Here is a 24,124-nt window from a genome sequence, read left to right as displayed (position 1 = left end):
CCCAAGGCCCGCCTCTAGCCTTTAATCCCGCCCCAGATGCCGACAATTGGCTGTGGTGTCTCCACCCCCCATGTTCATTGGTCAGGCTACCTGCGGGTGACAGTGAGTGGCAGACGCCGGGGCCTAGCGCTCCGGGCCCGGCCGTGCCCAGTGGAGCCGACTGCGCCCCTGGAATCACCCGGGTCACCGTTCCGGAGGTGAAACGCGAGACCGGTTACCGAAATCCCACGGTCTTGGTCGGGCCTGGCCAGGGGTGCCCGTGGAGCCCTAAGTGAGCTCGCGGCGGGTAACGGGGAAAGGGGCGCTGCGGGCGGGGCGGAGGCGCGCAGCCGGAATGTTTTGATAGCGGGGGCGCGCGGGGGGAGGGCGCGCGCGAGCGGCGGGGCCGCGCGCGAGGTTGTCCGCTGTTGGGAGCCGAGCCCTCGGCCTGGGGCCGGGCGATCCTGGGGCTCTCTGGGCTCGGGTCGTGGCAGCCGGGTGTCAGGAGACAGCCCAGCCCACCTGGGGAATTAGCTGTCGGACTGGCTCGATTCCTCCAACGTCCGCAGGAACCCCCTGAGCCCAGGCCCGACTGGCAGGGGCTCAATGGGCCCTGGGTCTACACTGACCCAGTAAGTGGTGAGTTCCCTGAGGGCTTGGTCAGCTTCTTTGGACCCAAGGTTCTCACTAACCCAGGGAATCCCACGGGGGCCAGGCTGGGCCATTCTCGGTGGCCTCAAGGTCTGCTCTGACTAGGTGAGTGGCACCTAGACCACATCTGGCTCGAGACCAAGGGAGCCCACAATTCTCTAGGGATCTGGGTCTACACTGTCCCAGTCAGGATTTCCCATCCGGGAGCAACGCTTGCCCAGTGGGTCTTTGGTGCTGGGGAAGCAATGGCAGGAGTTGACATAAAGGTCCTCTTTTAAACACACTCTCTTCTTGGGTTTTGGCTTTGGGGCTTTGTGAACCTTGAAAGGTCTGTCTAATTTCTGAGGCTGAGGTGGGGCAAGGGAGAAGCAGTCCAGCCCTATACAGACTCAGTTTCCACAGGTTCATTAAGCCACTTCTTGGGATCCTAAAGTTGAGTGAGTGGCCATGTACAGTGGAGCCAGGGGAGGTGCCCACAGCCCTAGGCTGGAAGGGTGCCTCTTTCCCACTGCAGCCTCCCTGGCCTGTGCTTGGCCTCCCTTAGTGGGGGTGGGGGGAGGGGAGGGTTGGGCTTGTTTCTATTCCCACTCCCCACTCTGGGGCCTGACACCTTCTCCTCCAGCAGCTGCAGAGCCAGGGCACCGAGGGCTGAAGTGGAGCAGACACTGTCCATGGAGCTGGTAGGGCCATGTGCTTACCTCAGACCTTTGTTTACAAAGTGCTTCCAAACTGCTAGTCTCTTGGGACATCAGGGTTTCTCCAGGAGGGGAGGGGGGGGCCCTTTTCTCCACTGAATATCAGAGGATGAAACAGACCCCCCAGAGGGGCAAAGTCTGGCTTCAGGCCAGCAAGACCTCAGTAGATGCTCAGTAAAGGCTCTGGGAATGAAGCCCTCCCAAGCCCTGAGCTTGCTGCTCTCCTGGGTCACTCCTCTCCCTCTGCCTTTGATCCCAAAAGACTGGTAGTGGGACCAAGCCCAAGGATTCTTTCTCACCTATTTCTGGTTGAGCAGGCAGAGAAGACAGACAGTACCAGGGTCTGAACCTGAGTCTCTTTTTCCTCATTACCCACAGGTGGACAAGGTGGACAGGGGGTGGTGGTGATGGCGCAGTTTGACACTGAATACCAGCGCCTAGAGGCCTCTTACAGTGATTCACCCCCTGGGGAGGAGGACCTGTTGGTGCACGTCCCTGAGGGGAGCAAGTGTGAGTTCCTGGACGTGACAGCCAGAGCTGGGGCATGGGGGGAGAGTGGGTGGAGGAAGGCTGAGTGAGGAAGGGGCTTACATTCCTTGAGGGTTCTGACATCTCTGCTCCTGTGCCCACAGCACCCTGGCACCACATTGAAAACCTTGACCTCTTCTTCTCCCGAATATCCTTTGTGTCTCTGCATTGGAGCTTTGGGACCTTTAGCAGTGGTTAACGAATCCGACTGGGAACTACGAGGTTTCGGGTTCGGTCCCTGCCCTTGCTCAGTGGGTTAAGGATCCGGCGTTGCTGTGAGCTGCGGTGTAGGTTGCAGATGTGGCTCAGATCCCACGTTGCTGTGGCTCTGGCATAGGCCAGTGGCTACAGCTCTGATTGGACCACTAGCCTGGGAACCTCCATATGCCACGGGAGTGGCCCAAGAAATAGCAAAAAGACAAAAAAATAAATAAATAAAAATAAACAAATAAATAACTATTCCGGAGTTCCCTTCGTGGCACAGTGGAAACAAATCGGACTAGGAACCATGAGGTTGCGGGTTCAATCCCTGGCCTCACTCAGTGGGTTAAGGATCTGGCGTTGCCATGAGCTGTGGTGTAGGTTGCAGATGCACCTCCGGATCCTGTGTTGCTGTGGCTGTGGTGTAGGCTGGCAGCTGTAGCTCTGATTTGACCCCTAGCCTGAGAACCTCTGTATGCCATCGGTACAACCCTAAAAAGCAAAAATAAAATAAAATAAAATAATAAAATAAAATAAAATAAAATACCCCACATTTACCAAGAGCTACAGGCCTTGCACTTTGTAGCATTAATTTATAAGGGAACTCTCGAAGGGTAATAATCCTCCTTTTTGTTGGTATGCTAATAACCGTAATAATGTCTTTTGACTTGTCATGTGTCAGCTCTGTGTTAAATACTGTACATGCGTTTTCTCAGACCTAATAATCCCATGAGACAGCTGCCATTATTCCCAATATACCACTGCAGACAAAAAGTTAAGAGAGGTTGGAGTTCCCATCATGGCTCAGGGGTTAGTGAACCCAACTAACATCCACAAGGAGTCGGGTTTGATCCCTGGTCTTGCTCAGTGGGTTAAGGTTCTGGCGTTGCCGTGAACTGTGGTGCAGGTCACAGATATGGCTGATCCCTTGTTGCTGTGGCTCTGGCATAGGCTGGTGGCTACAGCTCCAATTCGACCCCTAGCCTAGGAACCTCTATATGCCACCAGTCCGGCCCTAAAAGACAATAAGACAAAAACAAAACAAAACAAACAACCAAAAAACCTTATGTTAAGAAACTTGGCCAGGAGTTCCCACCGAGGCACAACGGGACTGTGGTGTCTCTGGAGCACTGGGACGAAAGTTTGATCCCTGGGCTGGCACAGTGGATTAAGGATGCGGCATCGCCGCAGCTGCGGTGTAGGCCACAACTGCAGCTCAGATCCGATCCCTGGCCTGGAAACTCCATTTGCCTCCGGGCAGCCAAAAGAGAAAAAAGAAACTTGGCCAGAGTCACCAGCCCGAAAATCATAGGGCCAGGACTTAAGCTCAGGTATGTGACAGCAAAGTCTGCGTGCTTAACTGCTCTCTCTCCCGACCACTTTTATTATATATTTTTTTTAACAATTACACGTTTATAATCTACACCAGAAGAATGGCTTCACTTGTATGCTCATCGGAGAGATCTTTGAGCTCATGTAAGTATAAGAAGGGATGGATGATGTGGCAAAGGACTGCGTCTCAGCGTTTGCTCTCTTTGAGCTCACGCCTGGCCCAAATGGCCACTGCAGCTCAGTCTTGGGCTCAAAACTCCACAAACCTTTATAGTTTGAGGATTGGGTGTGGCAGCAGAATGTGCAGCCTTATGTGTTTCATCGCCACGATACGGAGTCTTCCAAGGCTTCCCTCTTCCACCAAGAGAACCCACACTCGATCGCGTCGTCAGAGCTCATCAGTGGAATGGGCACGGTTCAGTTAGGAGGGCTTAGAGGTGCTAGCCACTCGCTTGACAAGGACACCTTTGTTCTGCCTTGGTAGCACCTGAGGCCTGCTGCTGAGGAGAGAGGCTTCCGGGAGGAAGGAGCCATGTGGTTTTGCCAAAGGGAGAGAGGGTGGGGGAAGCCTTCCTCCATAAGAAAAGAGTTCAGGTCTGCAAAGGGCTCTGCCTGCCTAGCATCTCAGAATCAGAGGCTGGGGACCAGAGACCACAGTCTAAAACCTCTGAAAGAGTCCTGCAAGCGGTGGTAGAGATAGGAAAGCAGGCTGATTCTGTGATACCTGAGGCCAAGAGCAAAAGCTAGGAGCTGGCTTGGTCCCTTGGGGCTGAGCGGTAGAGAGAGTCGGCAGGGAGTTAGTTCTTCAGCCCCTCCGTTTCCACAGAGGCTACACCCTAATCTCGGCCTGCCGCTTCCAGACTCTTCCTTTTCCCCACGTCATCTCACTGGTATCTCTCTGACTCTTGGACTGCGCCCCCTCTTCCCAACTCCCCAGGCAGTTCCTCTTTGTGGTTGCCTTCACCACCTTCCTGGTCAGCTGTGTGGACTACGACATCCTATTTGCCAACAAGATGGTGAACCACAGTCTTCACCCTACCGAGCCCGTCAAGGTTACTCTGCCAGATGCCTTTTTGCCCGCCCAAGTCTGCAGTGCCAGGTAAGGGCTGCTGGTCCCAAGGCACCAGGGCTTGTAGTTTAGCTAGCAGGTGGGAAAGGGAATGGGGCGTGAGGCAGTAACACTCCCTAGGACACAGACTCAGGCGCAAGCTCTTTGGATCCTTCAGGACAGCAGCGTGTCAGCCAAGGCTCTTCAAGGGCCACTCTTCCTCCCCTACTTTTTCTCCACCAGGATTCAGGAAAATGGCTCCCTCATTACCATCCTGGTCATCGCCGCCGTCTTCTGGGTCCACCGGCTCATCAAATTCATCTATAACATTTGCTGCTACTGGGAGATCCACTCCTTCTACCTGCACGCTCTCCGCATCCCCATGGTGAGACAGAGAAGTCAGGTGCTCAGCACTGCAGCCCAAGGCATCATCCGCAGCTTGGGAAGGGGTGGTGGGGGGAGCGTGTTCCTGGGCATCAGGCATCCTCCTCCGTTCTTGGCAGGTCCAGGAGCATCTGCCTAAAGGTTCCACTCAGCTCAGCCCAGGACGCCCGAGCCTCGTGGCTCGTGCAGGGCAGGGGGACCCCAGCCTCCATCCTTGTCTCTTCTCCATCCCACAGTCTGCCCTTCCGTACTGCACATGGCAAGAAGTACAGGCCCGGATTGTGCAGACCCAGAAAGAGCACCAGATCTGCATCCACAAGCGCGAGCTGACAGAGCTGGACATCTACCACCGCATCCTCCGCTTCCAGAACTACATGGTGGCACTGGTTAACAAATCCCTCCTGCCTCTGCGCTTCCGCCTGCCCGGTCTCGGAGAGGCCGTCTTCTTCACCCGTGGCCTCAAGTACAACTTTGAGCTGATCCTCTTCTGGGGACCTGGCTCCCTGTTTCTCAATGAATGGAGCCTCAAGGCCGAGTACAAACGTGGGGGGCAGCGGCTCGAGCTGGCCCAGCGCCTCAGCAACCGCATCCTGTGGATTGGCATCGCCAACTTCCTGCTGTGCCCCCTCATCCTCATCTGGCAGATCCTCTATGCCTTTTTCAGCTACGCCGAGGTGCTGAAGCGGGAGCCGGGGGCCCTGGGAGCACGTTGCTGGTCACTCTACGGTCGCTGCTACCTCCGCCACTTCAACGAGCTGGAGCACGAGCTACAGTCCCGCCTCAACCGAGGCTACAAGCCTGCATCCAAGTACATGAATTGCTTCTTGTCCCCGCTGCTGACACTGCTGGCCAAGAACTGCGCCTTCTTCGCTGGCTCCATCCTGGCCGTGCTCATCGCCCTCACCATCTACGACGAAGATGTGTTGGCCGTGGAACACGTCCTCACCACCGTCACGCTCCTGGGGGTCACCGTGACCGTGTGCAGGTGGGCCAGGGCAGCAGGTGGGAGCAAGCCGACTCGCATTCCCGGGAAAGGTTCACGTCTCACCGTGGCCCTGATCCCACTAGGTCCTTTATCCCGGACCAGCACATGGTGTTCTGCCCTGAGCAGCTGCTCCGAGTGATCCTCGCTCACATCCACTACATGCCTGACCACTGGCAGGGTAATGCCCACCGCTCGCAGACCCGGGACGAGTTTGCCCAGCTCTTCCAGTACAAGGCAGTGAGTGGAGTTGGAGTTAGGGCCACTAGAGACTGGCTGATAGCTTGGTGGCGAGGGCTGGGCTCTGTCCTGCTCTCTGATGACCTCGGACCCTTCCCTTTTAGGTGTTCATCTTGGAGGAGTTACTGAGCCCCATCGTCACCCCCCTCATCCTCATCTTCTGCCTGCGTCCTCGGGCCCTGGAGATCATAGACTTCTTCCGCAATTTCACTGTGGAGGTCGTTGGTGTTGGCGATACCTGCTCCTTTGCGCAGATGGATGTTCGCCAGCATGGGCATCCCCAGGTATTAGGAAAGGAGGGGGGCAGTTGCCAGAGGCTCCGCTGGTATGTACAGTGGCAAACTGCAAAAAGGCGACCCTTCTGAGCCAACAAATCACAGAATGGCAGCTCTGCCTCTGGGCAGCCCTGCCCCGGGGGCACACACTGCTTTGAAAACAGGAGCCGGGGTGGATTGTAGCCTTAAACTTACACCCTTGGCTAGGCTCCCCTGAGAAAGGCACAAACTGAGCAGTTAGCCTGGCGTGTGGCCACTGGTGGGGTGGGCACCAGGGCCCCGGGACAAGATAGAGCAGTGCACTGTGGGCTCTGTCCTCTAGGAGCCAGGCCTTGCCCCACCGCCCCCCGCAGGAAAGGTACACAAAGGGTTCCTGTAGGAGTTCCCTTGTGGCTTAGCAGGCTAAGGATCTGACACCATCACTGCAGCAGCTCTGGTTACTGCAGTAGAGCGGGTTTCATCCCTGGCCGGGAAACTTCCGCATGCTGTGGGTGCAGGGCCCTGTTCCCCCCCACCAATAAGAGGGGTTCCTATTAGAAGACAGTCCTGCTCACTGCAGCCCCCCCTGTGCAGTGGCTATCCGGGGGGCAGACAGAAGCCTCTGTGTACCAGCAAGCTGAGGATGGGAAGACGGAGCTGTCACTCATGCACTTTGCCATCACCAACCCTGGCTGGCAGCCACCACGTGAGAGCACGGCCTTCCTAGGTTTCCTCAAGGAGCAAGTTCAGCGGGACGGAGCAGCTGCCGGCCTGGCCCAGGGGGGCCTGCTCCCTGAAAATGCCCTCTTTACATCTATTCAGTCCTTACAGTCTGAGTCCGAGGTGTGTTCCTGGGCCTGGGAGATGACAGGCAGGGTGGCCTCCGGGAGCTGGGACTTTCGGACTGGGCATGGGGTGGAAGGGCTAACCCTATCGGTTTCCTTGTCTGCTCCGTCTGTGCTACTGGGTCGTCGTGTGCAGGATACCGGGGACCCAGAGGCCTCCCTCTGCCCTGTGAACTCTGCCCACCCCTGTCTTTCACAGCCACTGAGCCTTATTGCAAATGTGGTAGCTGGCTCATCCTGCCGGGGCCCCCCATTGCCCAGAGACCTGCAGGGCTCCAGGCACAGGGCTGAAGTTGCCTCCGCCCTCCGCTCCTTCTCCCCTTTGCAACCTGGTCAGGCTCCCGCGGGCCGGGCTCCCAGCACCATGACAGGCTCTGGGTGAGTAGAGGGGGCTGATGGGAGGGCATGGCAGGAGCCCCCAGCAATTTGTGTGGGTCTCAGAAATGTTGATGACTGCTGTCTGTCTGTGCTGGGGTGGGGGGACAGGGTGGATGCCAGGACAGCCAGCTCCGGGAGCAGCGTGTGGGAAGGACAGCTGCAGAGCCTGGTGCTGTCGGAATATGCATCCACCGAGATGAGCCTGCATGCCCTCTATATGCACCAGGTGAGTGGGCAGGAAGGGGCAGGGCCATAGAGCCAAGGCGGCAGCTGAAAATAGAATGGAGGGTTTTAGAGGTGGAGAATAAGAAGAGATGGAGTCAAACCTCTTCTTGCCATTTACCTGCTCTGCAGTCTCCATGGCCACATGTACTTGCTTCCTGCCCTTTTTAGCCAAGCTTAGTTTCACCCGGGGCTTTTCCACACTCGTGGTTCCCCTTGCCAAGAATCCACTTCCCTGACATATCCACGTGGCTCCCTCCTCATTCAGGTCTCTGCTCTTACCCTTCCTGTGAGACCATCTCTGGCTGCCCTGGTAAAAGCCTTCCTTGCCTACCTTCCTGAATCTTCCTATTTGGCTTTTCTCTCCCATAGCGTTTAGCACCATCTGACATTGTATTTTTTCTTTACTTATTTGTTTATTGTCTATCTTTCCCCACCTCCTCTAAGTATATAAGCCTCACAAGAGTTGGGATTTTTGTCTACTTTGTTCACTGCTATATCCCTGGCACCTAAGAGTGCCTGGCACTTAGGTCTGTAACCAGTTTGTTCTTTTTTTTTTTTTTTGTCTTTTTGCTTTTTCTAGGGCCACTCCCGTGGCATATGAAGGTTCCCAGGCTAGGGGTTAAATCGGAGCTGTAGCCGCAGGCCTACACCACAGCCACAGCAATGCAGGATCTGAGCCTCGTCTGCCACCTACACCACAGCTCACGGCAACGCCAGATCCTCAACCCACTGAGCAAGGCCAGGGATCGAACCCGCAACCTCATGGTTCTTAGTTGGATTCGTCAACTACTGAGCCACGATGGGAACTCCCAACCAGTTTGTTCCGGAATAGAATGACTGGGGGAAATGGGAGGCATTACAGTCTATGCACAGGCTTGTTCCAGTGATCTGCTGAGAATTGAACCTGTAAAATGTCATATGGCTGCTATATGTTCTTAACGTGACAGATACTCTGAGTCAGTGATTCTAGGTGAGGTGGTATCAATGGGATCTGGCCGATATCACAGTGGGGGGCAGCTGTTTCAGACCGATATCCTTCTGCCCCAACTAATGAGTCCCCCACTTCTCAGCTCCACAAGCAGCAGGCGCAGGCTGAACCAGAGCGGCACGTGTGGCACCGCCGGGAGAGTGATGAGAGTGGGGAGAGTGCCCCTGAAGAGGGGGGAGAGGGCGCCCGGGCCCCCCAACCTATCCCCCGCTCTGCCAGCTATCCCTGTGCCACACCTCGGCCTGGAGCACCTGAGACCACCGCCCTGCAGGGGGGCTTCCAGAGGCGCTACGGAGGCATCACAGGTAGCCACTGGGGGTACAGAACACAGAGCTTTCAGGGAACAGAGGTTCTTCCTCGAGGAAGGAAGAGGTCAGAAGGACCAGATCCAGGGCGACTAACCCCTGCCCTGCACCCCCACCACCCCAAGCAGCCCAGAACCCTTCTCCTCAGTCCTGTTTGTGTTCCTTCTAAGAGTATTTACTTGTGTCTTTAGACCCTGGCACAGTGCCCCGGGCCCCCTCTCACTTCTCTCGGCTGCCCCTTGGAGGATGGGCTGAAGACGGGCAGTCAGCATCAAGGCACCCAGAGCCTGTGCCCGAAGAGGGCTCCGAGGATGAGCTTCCACCTCAGGTGCACAAGGTAAGGGTTCTAAGACTCGAGAACGACTGCCAGAAGTAGTCACTTCCAGGCTGGGGTCAGAGCGTCTCCTGAAGGAAGGCGGGCCTCCCGTGCAGAGACACACTGCAGCTCCCCTCCAAACACCTCCTTTTGGAGTTCCCGTTGTGGCGCAGTGGTTACTGAATCCAACTAGGAATCATGAGGTTGCGGGTTCGATCCCCTGGCCTTGCTCAGTGGGTTAAGGATCCGGCGTTGCTGCGAGCTGTGGTGTAGGTCGCAGATGTGGCTCAGATCCCGCGTTGCGGTGGCTCTGGTGTAGGCCGGTGGCTACAGCTCCGATTCGACCCCTAGCCTGGGAACCTCCATATGCCGCGGGTGCAGCTCTAGAAAAGGCAAAAAAAAAAAAAAAAAGGCAAACACTTCCCTTTCCTTCCTCACCTGCTGTGAAATCCAGGACCTGATTGTTCCTTTTCTTCCCTCCCCAAGAATCCAGTTTTCCTGCTCCTTTATCTCAGGCTTCTCTTGTGGAAGCAGGTAACTGAAGACAATCTCTACTACCAAGGCTTTTCTTTCCACAGGTATAGACAAGGCTGAAGGGGGTCCCTATGCCCCAGGATGGAGGCCACCGTTGCCCTGCCATCCCATCTGCCCGCCATGGAGGGCTCCTCAGAGTGTTGCCTGGCTCCACGCGTGTGGTGTTTGTGTGTCCGTGCCTGGCCAAGGGAGGTGCCAACACTGGGCTCGCCGAGAGATTGGGGGCCTAGGAACCAGGGCACACAGGACTCTAGCCTCATCCCCAGGACCCCCCTTGGCTCAGAGTGTGGTGCTAGAAACTGGTCCCCAGCCCAGCCCCAGTACTGCCACCTTTGCACCCACCCTTGCAGATCTCCAGAGGACTGCCCACCACAGAAGCTGCCAAGCAGGGAGAACTCGTGCCAACTGTGGAGTGGGGAGGAGGTTGGGCCTGGACCCTTGACCTCTATAGCCTCTCTTCCCCTACCCTGAACAGATGAGCAGCTCAGGCTGTGGCCCTTACCTCACCCCCAGTTCTCTCCCAGTGCTGCAGCCTGCTCACCTCTCCCCTGCTTCCCGCACATCACTGGCATGTGTGCCGCTTGTTCCTGCTTGTTCTCGTTCTGTTGGCTCGCTCCCCTTCTGTTCAGCTTTTGCTTTGCGTTGGTGTGGAGGCTCTCACTCCCAGCTCCCGTCACGCTATCTTTTGACACTAAGAAGGAAGGTTTACGAAATTGCAGGAGCGGGATGGAAATTCTTTGCTGCCCTCTCCAATATTAGGATGGACCCCTGGGGCGTGGGGGGGGGGGGACAGAGGCCTTCCTGGCCTCCCTGCTGCTTATGGTACCTCCCCACCACCTGCACATGGGACGGACAGGGCTGGAGTATGCCCTTGGTTATCTCCCAGGACGAGAGCTGTGGCCTGCATCCCGCTGTCCCCTAGAGGGGGATGGAGGGCGACAGGACTGCTTCGCCCAGGGCTTTGGGCTGCCGCATTGCATGCTGGGACCCAGCTCCTTGTGAAGTCCGCCTCACCCTTCACCCAGCTCCGTCCACTGCGAGTGAGCAGTGAACTACGCTGTCTAAATTCACGGTGGAACGGGGTGGGGACCATGTATAGCTTGACAACCCTTAATAAAGAAGGGACTTTGACCTGGTCGCGTATTGTTGTCTCGCCCGCCTGGCTAGGGTTCTGGGGACAATGGGCGTAGGGTGTGTGTGGCTCACCCAGGTGGCTTGGGGCCAGGTCGGCCCTGCACGAAAGCGGGCCTATGCGGTCGCTTGGATATACCGACCTAGTCGGAGAGCAGGAGAGCAGCTTCTAATCCACGGTTCTGTGGAGGTCAAGGACTCTGGCAGGACGTGCGGTCAGATTTCCCGCCCTGAGCACGTGACCATGCCGACTCCGCCCGTCTATTTTGCCTTCCCTGGCATGCTCCATTTTCCCCCGCCCCTTCGGGGACACTCGGCCAATGGGGACCCTGAGTAGGGGCTGGGAGGGCGGGGCTGCCGCTGAAGAGAGCGGTGGAGCGAAGCGCCGAATGTTCCTGCAGGCCGGCACTTGACCCGAGGGTCCCTGCCGCGAGCGAGAGGCAGACGGCAGCGACGGCGTACGTGCCTGGCGTGAGTGCGTGGCGGCGGCGCGTGCGCGAAATGAGTGGGTGGTGTGGCCGGGTCCACGTGCGCCCCTACCCCGCGACCCCAGCAGCTTAGCGCCGGGAGGCTCTATGACCCGAGATACCCAGGATTCCGCGCCCAGCCCCCAGCGGCCGATCCAGTTCTCCTGTCCCTTAGTCCCCGCAGCCCCTGCCGGAGGCCACGCATTACCATGGTGACTGTGGGTAACTACTGCGAGGCCGAAGGACCCGCGGGTCCGGTCTGGGTGAAAGGCCTCAGCCCCTGCTTCTTCTTCACGCTTGTGCCCTCAATGCTGATGGGCCTGGGGGCTCTGGCCTTGGTGCCGGTTCTTCCCTGCAAGCGTCCGGAGAGGCCTTATGGCGCCGATGCGGTGTCCTGGGCGGCCGGTCCTCGTGTCGCTCCCTACGTGCTGCAGCTGCTTCTGGCCACACTTCAGGTGGCGCTGCCCCTAGCCGGCCTCATTGGCCGGGTGGGCACTGCCCAGGATGCCCCACTGCCCGGCTACCTGTTGCTGGCTACTGTATTGGGAACTATGGCCAGCGCCTGTGGCCTGGGGCTGCTTGTGACTGAGCGGAACCAGGCACGGCAGAAGCTGGCGATGGGCGTCTGGATCAAGTTCACGCATAGCCCGGGTCTCCTGCTCCTCTGGACAGTGGCTTTTGCAGCTGAAAACTTGGCCCTGGTGTCTTGGAACAGCCCACAGTGGTGGTGGGCAAGGGAGAACTTGAGCCAGCAGGTGAGGGACCTTGTGGTGGTAGGGGAGGCATGGCTAGCAGGGGCGGGGAAGAAGGACCACAATTCTGGTCACACTGGCTCCAGGCTTCCAATGCCTCTAAGGGAAGAAAGGAGGGGCCCGCCCTCCCTGCTGGGTGCTGGGAGCTGATAGCCAGCTGGTGGGGAGTGGCTGTGCTGAGTCACTGTGGATTTTTTTTAAAGCCTACTAGATGCTGGGGCCCTGAGGAGGACCTGGGGTGTGTGCCCTACACCAGTCCCCAGCCCTGGTATAAGTAGTAACAATAGGATTTTGGCCTTCTTTGATATTCTCCCCATGCGTTTAATTGTAGGTTCAGTTTAGCCTGTGGGTGCTGCGGTATGTGGTCTCTGGAGGGCTTTTTGTCCTGGGACTCTGGGCCCCTGGGCTTCGTCCCCACTCTTACGCCTTGCGGGTCAATGAAGAGGATCAGGACATAGAGAGGAGCCAGGTACACAGCAATTTCCGAACCTTAGGGTCTCTCTTAATTCCATTCCCTGTCATTTCTTCCCACCATAATAAATTCTTTCTTTCCCAAATCTCAGTTTGTGCCCTGTTAACCTTTCTGACCTCATCAGGGATCATTTGCGGGTCTAAGTTATGTGGGAGCTGTAAGCCTCTATGTGTTCCCTGGGGGGTTTCTGGCTGGTGCGCTTCATTTTATTTATTTATTTATTTATTTATTTATTTATTTATTTGGCTTTTTAGGGCCGCACCCATAGCATATGGAGGTTCCCAGGCTAGGGGTCAAATCCTACGCCACAGCCACCGCAACATCAGATTGATCCAAGCCGTGTCTGCGACCTATACCACAGCTTACGGCAACACTGGATCCTTAACCCACAGAGCAAGGCTGGGGATCGAACCTGCAACCTCATGGTTACTAGTCAGATGCATTTGTTTATTTATTTATTTATTCATTTATTGCCTTTTCTAGGGCTGCTCCTATGGCGCATGGAGGTTCCCAGGCTAGGGGTCTAATTGGAGCTGTAGCCGCCAGTCTACGCCACAGCCACAGCCACAGCAACGTGGGATCCAAGCCTACACCACAGGTCAGGGCAACGCTGAATCCTTAACCCACTGAGCAAGGCCAGGGGATCGAGCCCACAACCTCGTGGTTCCTAGTCGGATTCGTAAACCACTGAGCCACGACAGGAACTCCCTAGTGCGCTTCATTTTGATCTGAGCACACCTCCCTGTGTCTCACCTTCCTAGGTTCAGTCAACAGAGGGGCCACCACAGTCCACCTGGCGAGACCTTGGCCGGAAGCTCCGCCTACTGAGTGGCTACCTGTGGCCTCGAGGGAGTCCAGCTCTGCAGTTGGTTGTGCTCATCTGCCTGGGGCTCATGGGGTTGGACCGAGGACTGAATGTGTTGGTCCCCATCTATTATAGGGACATAGGTGAGAGGGAGAAGGGGTGTCAGCTCGGCACTCTGCTCTTTCATTGGTCTGGTTGGTGGGGGGACCCTTACCTTGGGAGGTGAGACGGAGTCTGGGTAGCCAGTCAGAAAGAGGCTGTGGCCAGTGTCTGGGGCAGATTCTCCTGAAGAGAGTCCTAGGGGCCGGCCCTAAGTGGGCTCAGACTCGTTTTCTCCACAGTGAACTTGCTGACCCAGAATGCACCGTGGAGCTCCCTGGCCTGGACTGTCACCACTTACGTCTTTCTCAAGTTCCTCCAGGGGGGTGGCACCGGCAGTACGGGTATGAGGCACTCTGCTCTCACCCTGACTGGTGTTGGCCCCTGTCCCTCCTCCACAGGCCTCCCTCCCCCAGGCCCCTCGCTGCTCTCAGACCTTTCACCTCTTGCCGCTGGGCTGAGGTCACCGAGCCCCTCCGCCCTACCGAGGCCTCCCCTGGCTCCCCCCAGGCTTCGTGAGCAACCTGCGCACGTTCCTATGGATCCGGGTGCAGCAGTTCACCTCGCGGCGGGTGGAGCTGCGCCTCTTCTCCCACCTGCACGAGCTCTCGCTGCGCTGGCACCTGGGGCGCCGCACGGGCGAGGTGCTGCGGATCGTGGACCGGGGCACGTCCAGTGTCACGGGGCTGCTCAGGTGCCAAGTCAGTGTGGGAGGGCGGGGCTGGAGAAGCAAGGGGGGAGGGGTTGTCAGGAGAACGGACCCAGCTTGAGGAGCTGCTCCTCTGCTCTTTTTATTTTTTTCATCATTTAAATTACAAGATTAGGGAGCTTCCATCATGGCCCAGCGGTTAATGAACCCAGCTAGCATCCATGAAGACTCGGGTTCGATCCCTGGCCTTGCTCAGTGGGTTAAAGATAAAGATCCAGCATTGCCGTGAGCTGAGGTGTAGGTCGCAGACCCGGCTCAGATCCCAAGTTGCTGTGGTGTAGGCTGGCAGCGGTAGCTCTGATTGGACCCTTAGCCTGGGAACCTCCATATGCCACGGGGCGGCTCTAAAAAAAAAAAAAGGCAAAAAAATAAAAATAAATTACAAGATTAGCATACACGGGCTCTCATAATTCCAATCTCTTTTGAATGCCACTCATTTCTCCAGAGGTTCCCCTTCTGCTTAGTGTGTCAAGTTCTACTTTTTTTGCATTTTGTACGTAGGTGTGTAGAGTCCCAGAACTAAGGCGGTGGTGTGGAGGTTTTTCCTACAACGGTGTCGTGACATAGACGTCATTCTCCGAATGGCTCTGTTATCAAAATGTTAGGGAGAGGTGCTCTGATCTATGCCTCATTCATTATAACTGGTCCCCGAGCATCCTGTAGTGTGAACATGCTGTAGTTTAGCCATCTGCCTCTTGAGCATTCAGCTTGATTCTGGTGTGTTGCTGTTGAAAGCAAAACAGTTACGCTGGAACCTCTAGGTCGAGTTGCTGGCTCCAAGCCTAAGGCCTTTCTTTGTTGCTTGACTTTGTCTCCTAGTTACCTGGTGTTCAACATCCTCCCCACTCTGGCCGACATCATCATTGGCATCGTCTATTTCAGCATGTTCTTCAACGCTTGGTTTGGCCTCATTGTGTTCCTGTGCATGAGTCTTTACCTCTGTGAGTAGCTGCTTGGTGAAACCATCTCCCTAATCCAACCACGGATTCCCTTGGGCATGAGCCCTGCCCCCACTCAGGCAGACACCCCCGCCTCCCACCGCCGCTTTGGGAGGCTGGAGATCAGTGGACTTGACTAGGCTCCTGCTGCTCCCCAATGGAACGAGTGAGCCTCCTCAGCCAAGGGAACCTCCCTTACCCTGGGTGTGTATCCTGGTCACATTAGGTGCTGCTGTGGACGCGGGTCAAGGAGGAAACTCATTTCTGTAACAGGAGGCAGCTCGCCTTCATTTGTGTTCACCAGAACCATTTTTACACAGGCTTTGTGCAGGCTGCAAAGATGTCTTGGACACCGCCCCTTCCCTCAGGAGCTTACCCTCCCCTTTTTTTCTTTTTTCTTTTTTGTCTTTCGAGGGCCGCACCTGTGGCATATGAAGGTTCCCAGGCTAGGGGTCCAATCGGAGCTGAAGCCGTTTGCCTACACCACAGCTACAGCAACCCGGGATCTGAGCCGTGTCTGCAGCCTACACCACAGCTCACGGTAATGCCAGATCCTTAGCCCACTGAGCGAGGCCAGGGATAGAACCCAAATCCTCATGGATGCTAGTCGGGTTCATTAACCGCTGAGCCACGACAGGAACTCTGCTCCCTCCCTTTTGAATTGGGATCCCGGGCTGCAGTGCCAGGTTACTGTGTACGTGGCAGGCAGCAGACGTATGGGTCTAGTCTCTGCTGTTGGAAGTGACGTTTTGCCCTCTTCCTCTCCCCCCTCCTTATCCTGTCGTTCTTTAGTCCTGACCATTGTGGTCACTGAGTGGAGAGCAAAGTTTAGACGTGCCATGAACACACAGGAGAATGCCACCCGTGCCCGAGCCGTGGACTCTTTGCTAAACTTTGAGACGGTAACAGAGGCCTCAGTGGCAGTTGTTGTGAGGAGCAGAGATATGGAGAGGGTGCCAGGGGCTGCCGGGGCTGTTGAGAGCTGGTGGGGGGGGGGGGGCGCGTGGTGGGTACTGTGTCCAGTGTGCAGCTGAAAGCTGTGGCTGTGTGCGACAGCGACAGTTTGAATTCATCAGGTGAAGTATTACAACGCGGAGGGCTATGAAGTGGAGCGCTATCGAGAGGCCATCATCAAATATCAGGTGAGGATGCTAGTTTGAGGCCTGCCGAGAGCAATGGCCTGGTCTCTTGGAATTGCCAGGGCCGAGAGCACTCAAGTTTGGGCCGCGGGGTTGAAGGTGCCTCGGCCCAGGTTGGGATGTGGTGACCATCCGTGTGGACATGACAAGTCCTTCCTCCTGCGCCATTGCCCTAGAGTTTGGAGTGGCAGTCGAGCGCTTCGCTGGTTTTGCTAAACCAGACCCAGAACCTGGTGATTGGACTCGGGCTTCTCGCTGGCTCCCTGCTTTGCGCATACTTTGTCAGTGAGCAGAAGCTGCAGGTGAGGGAAGTGTGCTGGGCCCGGGGGGGAGAGGGCCACCCCTTTTACCCGGTGGGAGGGGGTCCGGGTGACAGCCACAGGCCTCCTGTGACCCCATCCTCTTCCCTGGATGGTCATAGGTTGGGGACTACGTGCTGTTCGGCACCTACATCATCCAGCTGTACATGCCCCTCAACTGGTTTGGCACCTACTACAGGTAACCTGACCCGGCCGTCACCTGACCGGGGGCCATTGCTATTTCCCCAGCTCCTCAGAGGGGCTCCAGCCAGCACTCTTCTTGCAGGATGATCCAGACCAACTTCATCGACATGGAGAACATGTTCGATCTGCTGAAAGAGGAGACAGAAGTGAGTGAGGCGAGCGAGGCGGGGTTTGCGGGGAGCAGGACCCCCCACTGCTGGTGCCTCGCGCATTGGGAGAATTCCAGGCCTGTAATGGCACACTCTGGTGGCACTCTCCCAGGTGAAGGACGCTCCTGGAGCAGGGCCCCTTCGCTTTCAGAGGGGCCAGATTGAGTTTGAGAATGTGCACTTCAGCTATACCGATGGGTGAGCTCCTCCCCCTCGCCGTCCCTCGGTCCCCCCCTTCTCCAGAGTCCCTTCACACGCTGCCTGCCTGCCCCTCCCCGCTGCATCTCAGCCCCCACTGTGTGGGAGGAGAGCCTGAGCAGGAAGCGGGGGCCCAGGAGTCGCTCTCGTGTTGGAGGGGCCCGCTGGGAGGGTGCAAGCCTGGAGACCACGCCCTTCTGTCCTTGCAGGCGGGAGACCCTGCAGGATGTGTCCTTCACTGTGATGCCTGGACAGACGCTGGCCCTGGTATGAGCCTCCCTTATTCCAGTGCCCGTGGTAGCTTGGGACCCAGGCCCAGGGATCAGAGAGCCCTGTCATACCAGGCCACTAGGTTGAAAGTGGCAGCCAGGACATTGGTGGCCTCTTGGAGAGAAAACCTGAAAAGCCCACAGGCCTGAGAACGTTTCCCCTCTTTCTCATGCACCAGGTGGGCCCGTCTGGAGCAGGGAAGAGCACAATTTTGCGCCTGCTGTTTCGCTTCTACGACATCACCTCTGGCTGCATCCGAATCGATGGGCAGGACATTTCACAGGTAAGGATGCTTGGGAGAAAGGCTGTAATTTAGGGGCCCATAAGTGACAGAATGGCAGGTGTTGGGCATCTGGGAAGTGGGGGTGGAGATGTCACCCCTGGCAAAAGCTAGACCAGGAGACCTCAGCCTTTAGCAGCATGTGACCTACAGAAGGAAAGCCGTCATGAGAGTGATTCGTTTGGTGCCGCACAGGGTGCGAGGAGCTGCAGCAATCCGGGGAAGCAGGGAGAGAATGCATTTTCTTTCTGTCGATGGGGCAACAGAGACGTTAAGTGATTTGCCTGCACAGCTAAGGTGTGGGGAGATGGAGGCAGAATTCTCACACAGCGCCTCTCATGCCCTGTGCTTCCCGCCAGCCCAGCCTACCTTCCAGGCCTGGTGGGATCTCACACGCCAGAGCATATGGTCTTTTGGCCCCAGGTGACCCAGGTCTCTCTGCGGTCTCACATTGGAGTCGTGCCCCAGGACACTGTCCTCTTCAACGACACCATTGCCAACAACATCCGCTACGGCCGCATCACGGCTGGGAACGATGAGGTGGAGGCTGCGGCTCAGGCTGCAGGCATCCACGACACCATCATGGCTTTCCCTGAAGGTCAGCCTCTGCGGGGGAGTCCCTCCCCTACCCAGCTTGGTCCCGTTACTCCCTCTGACCTCTGTTCCATCCCTTCCTTGCCCATCTGGTCACAAGAGATCCTCTTGATTACATGTGATTTGAGGGAGGCGGGCAATATCCACAGGGTACGAGACGCAGGTGGGCGAGCGGGGGCTGAAGCTGAGCGGTGGGGAGAAGCAGCGGGTGGCCATCGCTCGCACCATTCTCAAGGCTCCGCACATCGTTCTGCTGGATGAGGTGAGGGCCCTCCCTGGGCGGCCCACTCCCCTCCTTCCTCCCCCGCCCTTGCTGCTGTCACAAACCCATGTCTCCCCAAAACACCTTATAGCTGTGAAGCCCAAACAAGACTCTTTTTGATTCCCAAGGCCCCAGCCAGCAGCTGGCCTCTCCCCCTGCCCCCCCCGTCCCGGGGATTTGGGTGCCAGGGGCACTTTGATCCCGTCCCTCTCTGTAGGCAACGTCCGCACTGGATACGTCTAACGAGAGGGCCATCCAAGCCTCCCTGGCCAAAGTCTGTGCCAACCGCACCACCATCGTCGTGGCGCACAGGTACGGTGGGCGGCAGGCGGCGGGGGCCCGCCCCGGTGGCATGGTGGGTGACTCAGGTCTGACCTCTCAGGCTCTCGACCGTGATCAGTGCCGACCAGATCCTCGTCGTCAAGGATGGCTGCATTGTGGAGAGAGGACGGTAAGGGACACGGCGGGATGGACAGGGAAGGGCCTCTGAATCCGGGGCCCCAGAAAAAAGGTGGAATCCCAGGGGTTTCTGGAAGGTTCCCCCTTGCCAGTGCCCTGTTTTCACAGGCTTGTGGGGAGGACTCTTGGGATAAACCAATGGTTGGTTGGGACTTGTATTTTTCTCCTTGCCCCAGGCATGAGGCTCTGTTGTCCCAAGGTGGTGTGTATGCTGACATGTGGCAGCTACAGCAGCAGGGACAAGAAGAAGTCTCTGAAGACACCAAGTCCAAGGCTAAGACATGGTGACCATAGTCGTGGCCATTTCCCTTCCAGAGGATAACCTGGAGGGAAACTCATTTCAGCCCTTTTCCCTGCCATATTTCATTCTGGTCTTGGTGCTAGCTGTGGTGAGGGAAAGGGCCTTTCAAAAAGGACTTTTGGGGGAAATAAAAGCGTGGACTGTGCTGAGAGCCCTGTGACTCTGTGGTGTGGGCAGCTGCGACGGGCCTCTACCCTTAGGTCAGGTGAGCATTCTTGACAGGACACACTGAGAAAGAAACACACCACTCTGACGTCTCCTTGGCTGCCAAGATCCTTTATTCGTTCTCGGCACCCCCTCCTGCCCCCTGCACTTCGGGGCTGCTCCAGTGTTTGGGGAGTAAGATGCAGGGCCCAGCCAGGGAGCAGTTCCAGGCTGCTCTCTCCCACGCAGCTGGAGAGGCAGCAAAGCCACCTGTAGGCTCAGCTCCACAAGCTGTTTCTCCCGGTGATCCCTGGAGACGCCCTCCACGACACTGCTCCTCGTCTTCACTCCAGGCTGCTCTGGGCCTCCTCTCCCTGTGGACCCTAGAGGTACGAGGGCCACAGTCCTCCTCAGCTGAGCCTCCCTCCCCAAGCCCAAGGCCCTAGCACAGGGTGCAGTTGGACGGCTTCAAGCTGCGGCTTTGAGCCTGGAGCAAGAGGAAGGAAAGGAGAGGAAGACAGGGAGCGGCGTCAGGGAAATGAGGGTGGACAGTCCTCAGTGCAGAGCTCAGCATGGGCTGGAGTCATAGTGAAAACCAAAGGATAACCATCCTTCCAAACACCACCCCTTGGGAGAACATCCTCCCCTTCCCCCGCCCCCCCCCCCCCCGCCCCATAAACTCCTGACTTCCTCCCAGCACAGGCCGTGTCTCCACCCTCTCCTCATACCTGCTGCTGTCGGTATTCTGCCTCGCTGGCTGATAGTGCTTGTGCTAAAGCTAAATCTTCTTCCTCCTGAGAACTGGGAGGGAGGAACAGCTTCAGCTGGATGACAGTATCTAAAATGTATCTAATGTATCTTTAGACAGTATCTAAAACAGCATCACTGTTCGGAGCATTTCTGAGTTTTCTATCAATTTTCAGAGCAACCCTACAAGGTAAGGAGGAGTACTGTCCCCATTTTATAGGGGAAATTAAGACCCTAATGGGCTAAAGAACTTGTTCAAAAGCTTCATTCTGAGTCCAAGTTCCTATTATTCTGCATCAGCTGAGAGTGGGCCCACCTACCTACCTCCAAATGGAGCCCTTACCCACATCCCGCCCCCTTTTCACCTGAGAGCAGGTACCTTGGGACCTGGGGTTTGGTCTCTGCCAGGGAGAGCTCCAGGGCTCGCTGCAGAGCCTCATCCTCACTCTGCAAACAGAAAAATAAGACCAGCTGCCTCCGACTTTACTCTGTACTTGCTTCTGTCCATCTAACCTCTGCCCGACTCACCAAGCCATTCTGCAAAGCGATCACTGGAGGGGTGGTCCGGGATGGAGACTGGGTTGTGGCTCTACGGCAGACATTCAAGAGGCTGAGGTCAGAGCTGTGAAGGGAGAAAGGGGGAAGGGGAAAGAGGTAGACTTACCTGCTGGCAGAGGTAGATGAAGGCAAGGTCTGGTTTGGGCTGGGGATGGTCTTTGCAGAAGAAGCTAGGCTTTGTGCTCTGGAGATGGCAGCAAGTCTGCAGGGAAGAGACACTCTTGGCATGCCTCCAGGCACAGCCAGCTTGCATGCTCCTCCAAGGCCTGACCCAGAAGTCAGGAGGGGAGCTCCGCCGAAAGGTCAGGAAAGCATGCACTTGAAAAGGAAATAAAGGACTCCCCTAGCCAAAAGGGACAGGGTGAAGCGTCCCAACTATAATGACAGAGGCTGAGTCAGTTCCAAAAGGAGAGGATGTTCCCAGACCAAAGGCAGGCAGAGAAGACTCAGTTGCGATTACCCTGCCCTACTAGTTGGGTGCCCGTGCCCCTCCCCAGAGCAATCATGGTCCAGTGGGTGACGGTGCTTGATGCAAAAGTTTCGGCCACAGCGTTCACAGGTCAGTTTCATCATTTCCCGCTGCCGGCAGCCAGAGCGTTCACATCTATTGGTGAAGATCTGAGGTGGGTAGGAAGGATTGTCTATGCTGAGACTCTGATCCTCCTTCAACCCCATCCTAAGAGTCGTTCAAGTTTCTAGGCATCTGTAGGCCCAGCTGACCCTCCAACACTTACCTTACGTTTTTGCTGAGCTGGATCAGAGCGACAGTCTCGGTCAATGTGCTCCCCAACAGCACGGTCAGGGGGCTCTCCTCTGGCCACAGGTACAGGCACGTTACAAAGTGGGCATACAGGTACCTGGATGTCCTAGAGTTAGGGAGAAAGAGTCAGTCTGTGGCTTACTACCAGTGCAGCCAAATCCCCAGTCCTAAAAGAACCTGGATATGTCCCCCATCAATGCAAAAGGAAATACGACGTTCCTCGCACTGAGCCTCAGAAAGGAGAGGAAATGGAAGGCAGAGGGATTAAGGAGATTCTGTAGGCATCCTCAACCCCCCCACCCCCTTTCACTCTCAGACCGCCCCCTCACCTTTTGGTAAGCGGATGCACAGTGATGCTGGGCATAGGCCACATGGTCTGCGCAGAAAATGCCCGAGCAGGCGTCACACTTAAGCGGCAGAAAATCTGCAGGAAGTGGGTCGGGTTGCAGGTCCAGCGGGACCTCGATGTCGTTCCCGCTCACTCAAGCCTTCCACCCGGGGAGGGAAAACGCTACGGTACTTGGCAACGCACTGCAACCCAGTCCACAGCCTCCTTAGCCACGCCCCCAACTCCGAGCCACGCCCTCTGGCACTTCAGGCCCTGGAGCCCACCCTTTCCGCAGTTTCTAGCCCCTCTGCCCGGCCCCGCCCCCCGCAGGCTCCGCCCCTCACCCCCTCACCCAAGCGCTGACAGCTCGGCTCCGAACAGTGAGCCCCCAGGTCCGGAAACTCCATCGCCGGGCCGGGCGGGGCTGCTCGGAAAGGAGAGAGAGGCTGAGCAACCCTCGGGCTCCCCTTCCGGGTCCGAACCGCGAGCCCCACTCTTAGGTGGGGGGCTCCCTGTCCCGCCCCTTCCTCTCCCCCGCCCAGCCCGGGTTACCGGAGCCTCAGCGCCTCCCGGGCCGCAGCTCCCACTCCTCCCTTGGCGCGAGCGGGCGTGCTGACGTCATCGCGCAGGGCGGGCACGACCAGCTCAGCCTCCCGGGGGCGGGGGAGCGTCCCGTAGAGCAGATCCCCGCCCCACTGGGCTCCCTCGCCCAGGACAGGGAGCTGGATAGTTAGTCTTGGACGTTCTAGTGGGTGGCCCGGCATGAGTTGGCGACCCAGGGCGCGGGTCTGGCTCCACTAGGGGAGAAGGGGCCGGCGAAGGCTAGGACGCATGACATTCTGGAGGGCTGGGGTAGTTTGGGGTCTTTCACGGTTGGGTCCTTCACCTGCTGTCTACACCTTCCCCATAGCCATTTGGTTCAGGGCCACTGCTGTACTTATTCAACTCGAGCTGACGACTTCCTGTTTCTCTGAAGTACAGATTTTCTTTCCAGAGCTGTAGCTCCTCCAGGTTTAGTTTCTTCCTTTCTTTTTTGAGGGGTGGGAGAAGGCGCACCTGTGGATTATGGAAGTTCCCAGTCCAGGGGGTCAAATGGGAGCTGCAGCTGCCGGTTTATGCCAAGAGCAACGCCAGGTCCGAATTTGAGACCTACCACGCAGCTTGCGGCAACCCGGATCCTTAACCCACTGAGCAAGGCTAGGGATCCAACCTGCATCCTTATGGATACTAGTGGGGCTCTTAACCCACTGAGACACAATGGGAACTCCCTCCAGGTTTAGTTTCCATGCCTTTCCTGTAAGATTTCTATGATTCTCCCCAGTTTGAGCTAAGCTCATCTCTTTTGTGGTCTCCCTGGTTCTGTTCTAGCACCACCCTACCACCTTATTGTGATCAGCTGTTCCCTCACTTCCCCACCACCCCAATAAATATACTGAGGAAGTTAAGGACCAAGTACCTTGCATTGTGTTGGACCCCAGCACCCAGCACAGTCCCTGGAACTGTGTGGTTTTCAGACATCAACGTGAATCTGAGTCACCTACAGAACTAGTTTAAAATACCAATTTATCTGAGTTCCCTGGTGGCTCAGTGGAACCCAGCCTTGTCACTGCTGTGGCTCAGGTCACTGCTGTGGTCTGGGTTCTGTCCCTGGCTTGGGAACTTCTCCATGCCATGTGCGGTCACAATAAAATTAAAAAGTAGGAGTTCCCATCGTGGCACAGTAGAAACGAATCTGACTAGGAACCATGAGGTTTCAGGTTCCATCCCTGGCCTCGCTTAGTGGATTAAGGATCTGGCATTGCCGTGAGCTGTGATGTAAGTCAAAGCCACTGCTCGGATCTATCGTGGCTGTGGCTGTGGTGTAGGCCCGCAGCTGTAGCTCCAATTGGACCCCCTAGCCTGGGAACCTCCATATGCCACAGGTGTGGCCCTAAAAAAAGCAAAAAAAAAAAAAAGTACATGTTTGTGGTTACCAAAGGGGAAAGGGGAGGTGGAGGGGAGGGATAAATTAGGAGACTGGGATTAGGAGACTGCTGTATAAAAAATAGATAACCATGGAGTTCCCATCGTGGCTCAGTGGTTAACGAATCCAACTAGGAACCATGAGGTTGCAGGTTCCATCCCTGGCCTTGCTCATTGGGTTAAGGATCCAGCGTTGCCATGAGCTGTGGTGT

At 56.7% G+C, this 24,124-nt stretch overlaps 3 protein-coding genes across 10 annotated transcripts; 2 read left to right on the top strand and 1 right to left on the bottom strand.

The window, feature by feature from the left end:
• The first annotated feature begins 94 nt into the window (after positions 1–94).
• ATG9A (autophagy related 9A) lies at positions 95–11,016 on the top strand. 6 transcript variants are annotated; one of them, XM_047773540.1, is made up of 16 exons: positions 96–271; positions 1,256–1,310; positions 1,704–1,835; positions 1,958–2,001; positions 3,466–3,530; positions 4,324–4,485; positions 4,678–4,819; positions 5,055–5,803; positions 5,887–6,040; positions 6,145–6,324; positions 6,889–7,137; positions 7,339–7,517; positions 7,626–7,743; positions 8,813–9,035; positions 9,227–9,372; positions 9,930–11,016. In XM_047773540.1, exons 3-16 carry the CDS (start codon positions 1,733–1,735, stop codon positions 9,933–9,935), a joined length of 2,520 nt encoding a protein of 839 aa, XP_047629496.1. In that variant the 5' UTR covers positions 96–271; positions 1,256–1,310; positions 1,704–1,732; the 3' UTR covers positions 9,936–11,016. The 6 variants fall into 6 exon arrangements, with proteins under 6 accessions (XP_047629501.1, XP_047629496.1, XP_047629495.1 ...); XM_047773539.1 differs by having other exon boundaries at positions 1,253–1,310; XM_047773543.1 differs by lacking the exon at positions 96–271 and adding an exon at positions 384–611 and having other exon boundaries at positions 1,253–1,310.
• A 345-nt stretch (positions 11,017–11,361) lies between these two features.
• On the top strand, positions 11,362–19,564 carry ABCB6 (ATP binding cassette subfamily B member 6 (Langereis blood group)). Its single transcript, XM_047773538.1, has 19 exons — positions 11,362–12,238; positions 12,567–12,704; positions 13,469–13,655; positions 13,854–13,955; positions 14,122–14,305; positions 15,140–15,261; positions 16,051–16,160; positions 16,335–16,400; positions 16,574–16,699; positions 16,819–16,895; positions 16,983–17,046; positions 17,162–17,247; positions 17,457–17,514; positions 17,696–17,800; positions 18,221–18,395; positions 18,541–18,653; positions 18,871–18,965; positions 19,036–19,104; positions 19,289–19,564. The coding sequence occupies exons 1-19, from the start codon at positions 11,693–11,695 to the stop codon at positions 19,398–19,400; spliced, it is 2,535 nt and encodes an 844-aa protein (XP_047629494.1). The 5' UTR covers positions 11,362–11,692; the 3' UTR covers positions 19,401–19,564.
• A 106-nt stretch (positions 19,565–19,670) lies between these two features.
• Positions 19,671–22,603, bottom strand: ZFAND2B (zinc finger AN1-type containing 2B). Of its 3 annotated transcripts, none has more exons than XM_047773561.1 (10): positions 22,503–22,603; positions 22,303–22,374; positions 21,952–22,046; positions 21,597–21,728; positions 21,323–21,480; positions 20,969–21,064; positions 20,833–20,893; positions 20,684–20,751; positions 20,286–20,358; positions 19,671–20,044 (listed from the first exon to the last, which is right to left on the bottom strand). In XM_047773561.1, exons 2-10 carry the CDS (start codon positions 22,355–22,357, stop codon positions 20,000–20,002), a joined length of 783 nt encoding a protein of 260 aa, XP_047629517.1. In that variant the 5' UTR covers positions 22,358–22,374; positions 22,503–22,603; the 3' UTR covers positions 19,671–19,999. The 3 variants fall into 3 exon arrangements, with proteins under 3 accessions (XP_047629517.1, XP_047629518.1, XP_047629519.1); XM_047773562.1 differs by having other exon boundaries at positions 19,671–19,940; positions 22,503–22,581; XM_047773563.1 differs by lacking the exon at positions 20,969–21,064 and having other exon boundaries at positions 20,833–20,926; positions 22,503–22,581.
• Between the last annotated feature and the right edge of the window lie 1,521 nt (positions 22,604–24,124).

The sequence above is a fragment of the Phacochoerus africanus genome, chromosome 3, assembly GCF_016906955.1.
Source record: "Phacochoerus africanus isolate WHEZ1 chromosome 3, ROS_Pafr_v1, whole genome shotgun sequence".
In the NCBI taxonomy this organism is placed as follows: Eukaryota; Metazoa; Chordata; class Mammalia; order Artiodactyla; family Suidae; genus Phacochoerus; species Phacochoerus africanus.
Note: the sequence above shows the minus strand (reverse complement) of the source record. Positions and strands in the feature narration are given on the sequence as shown.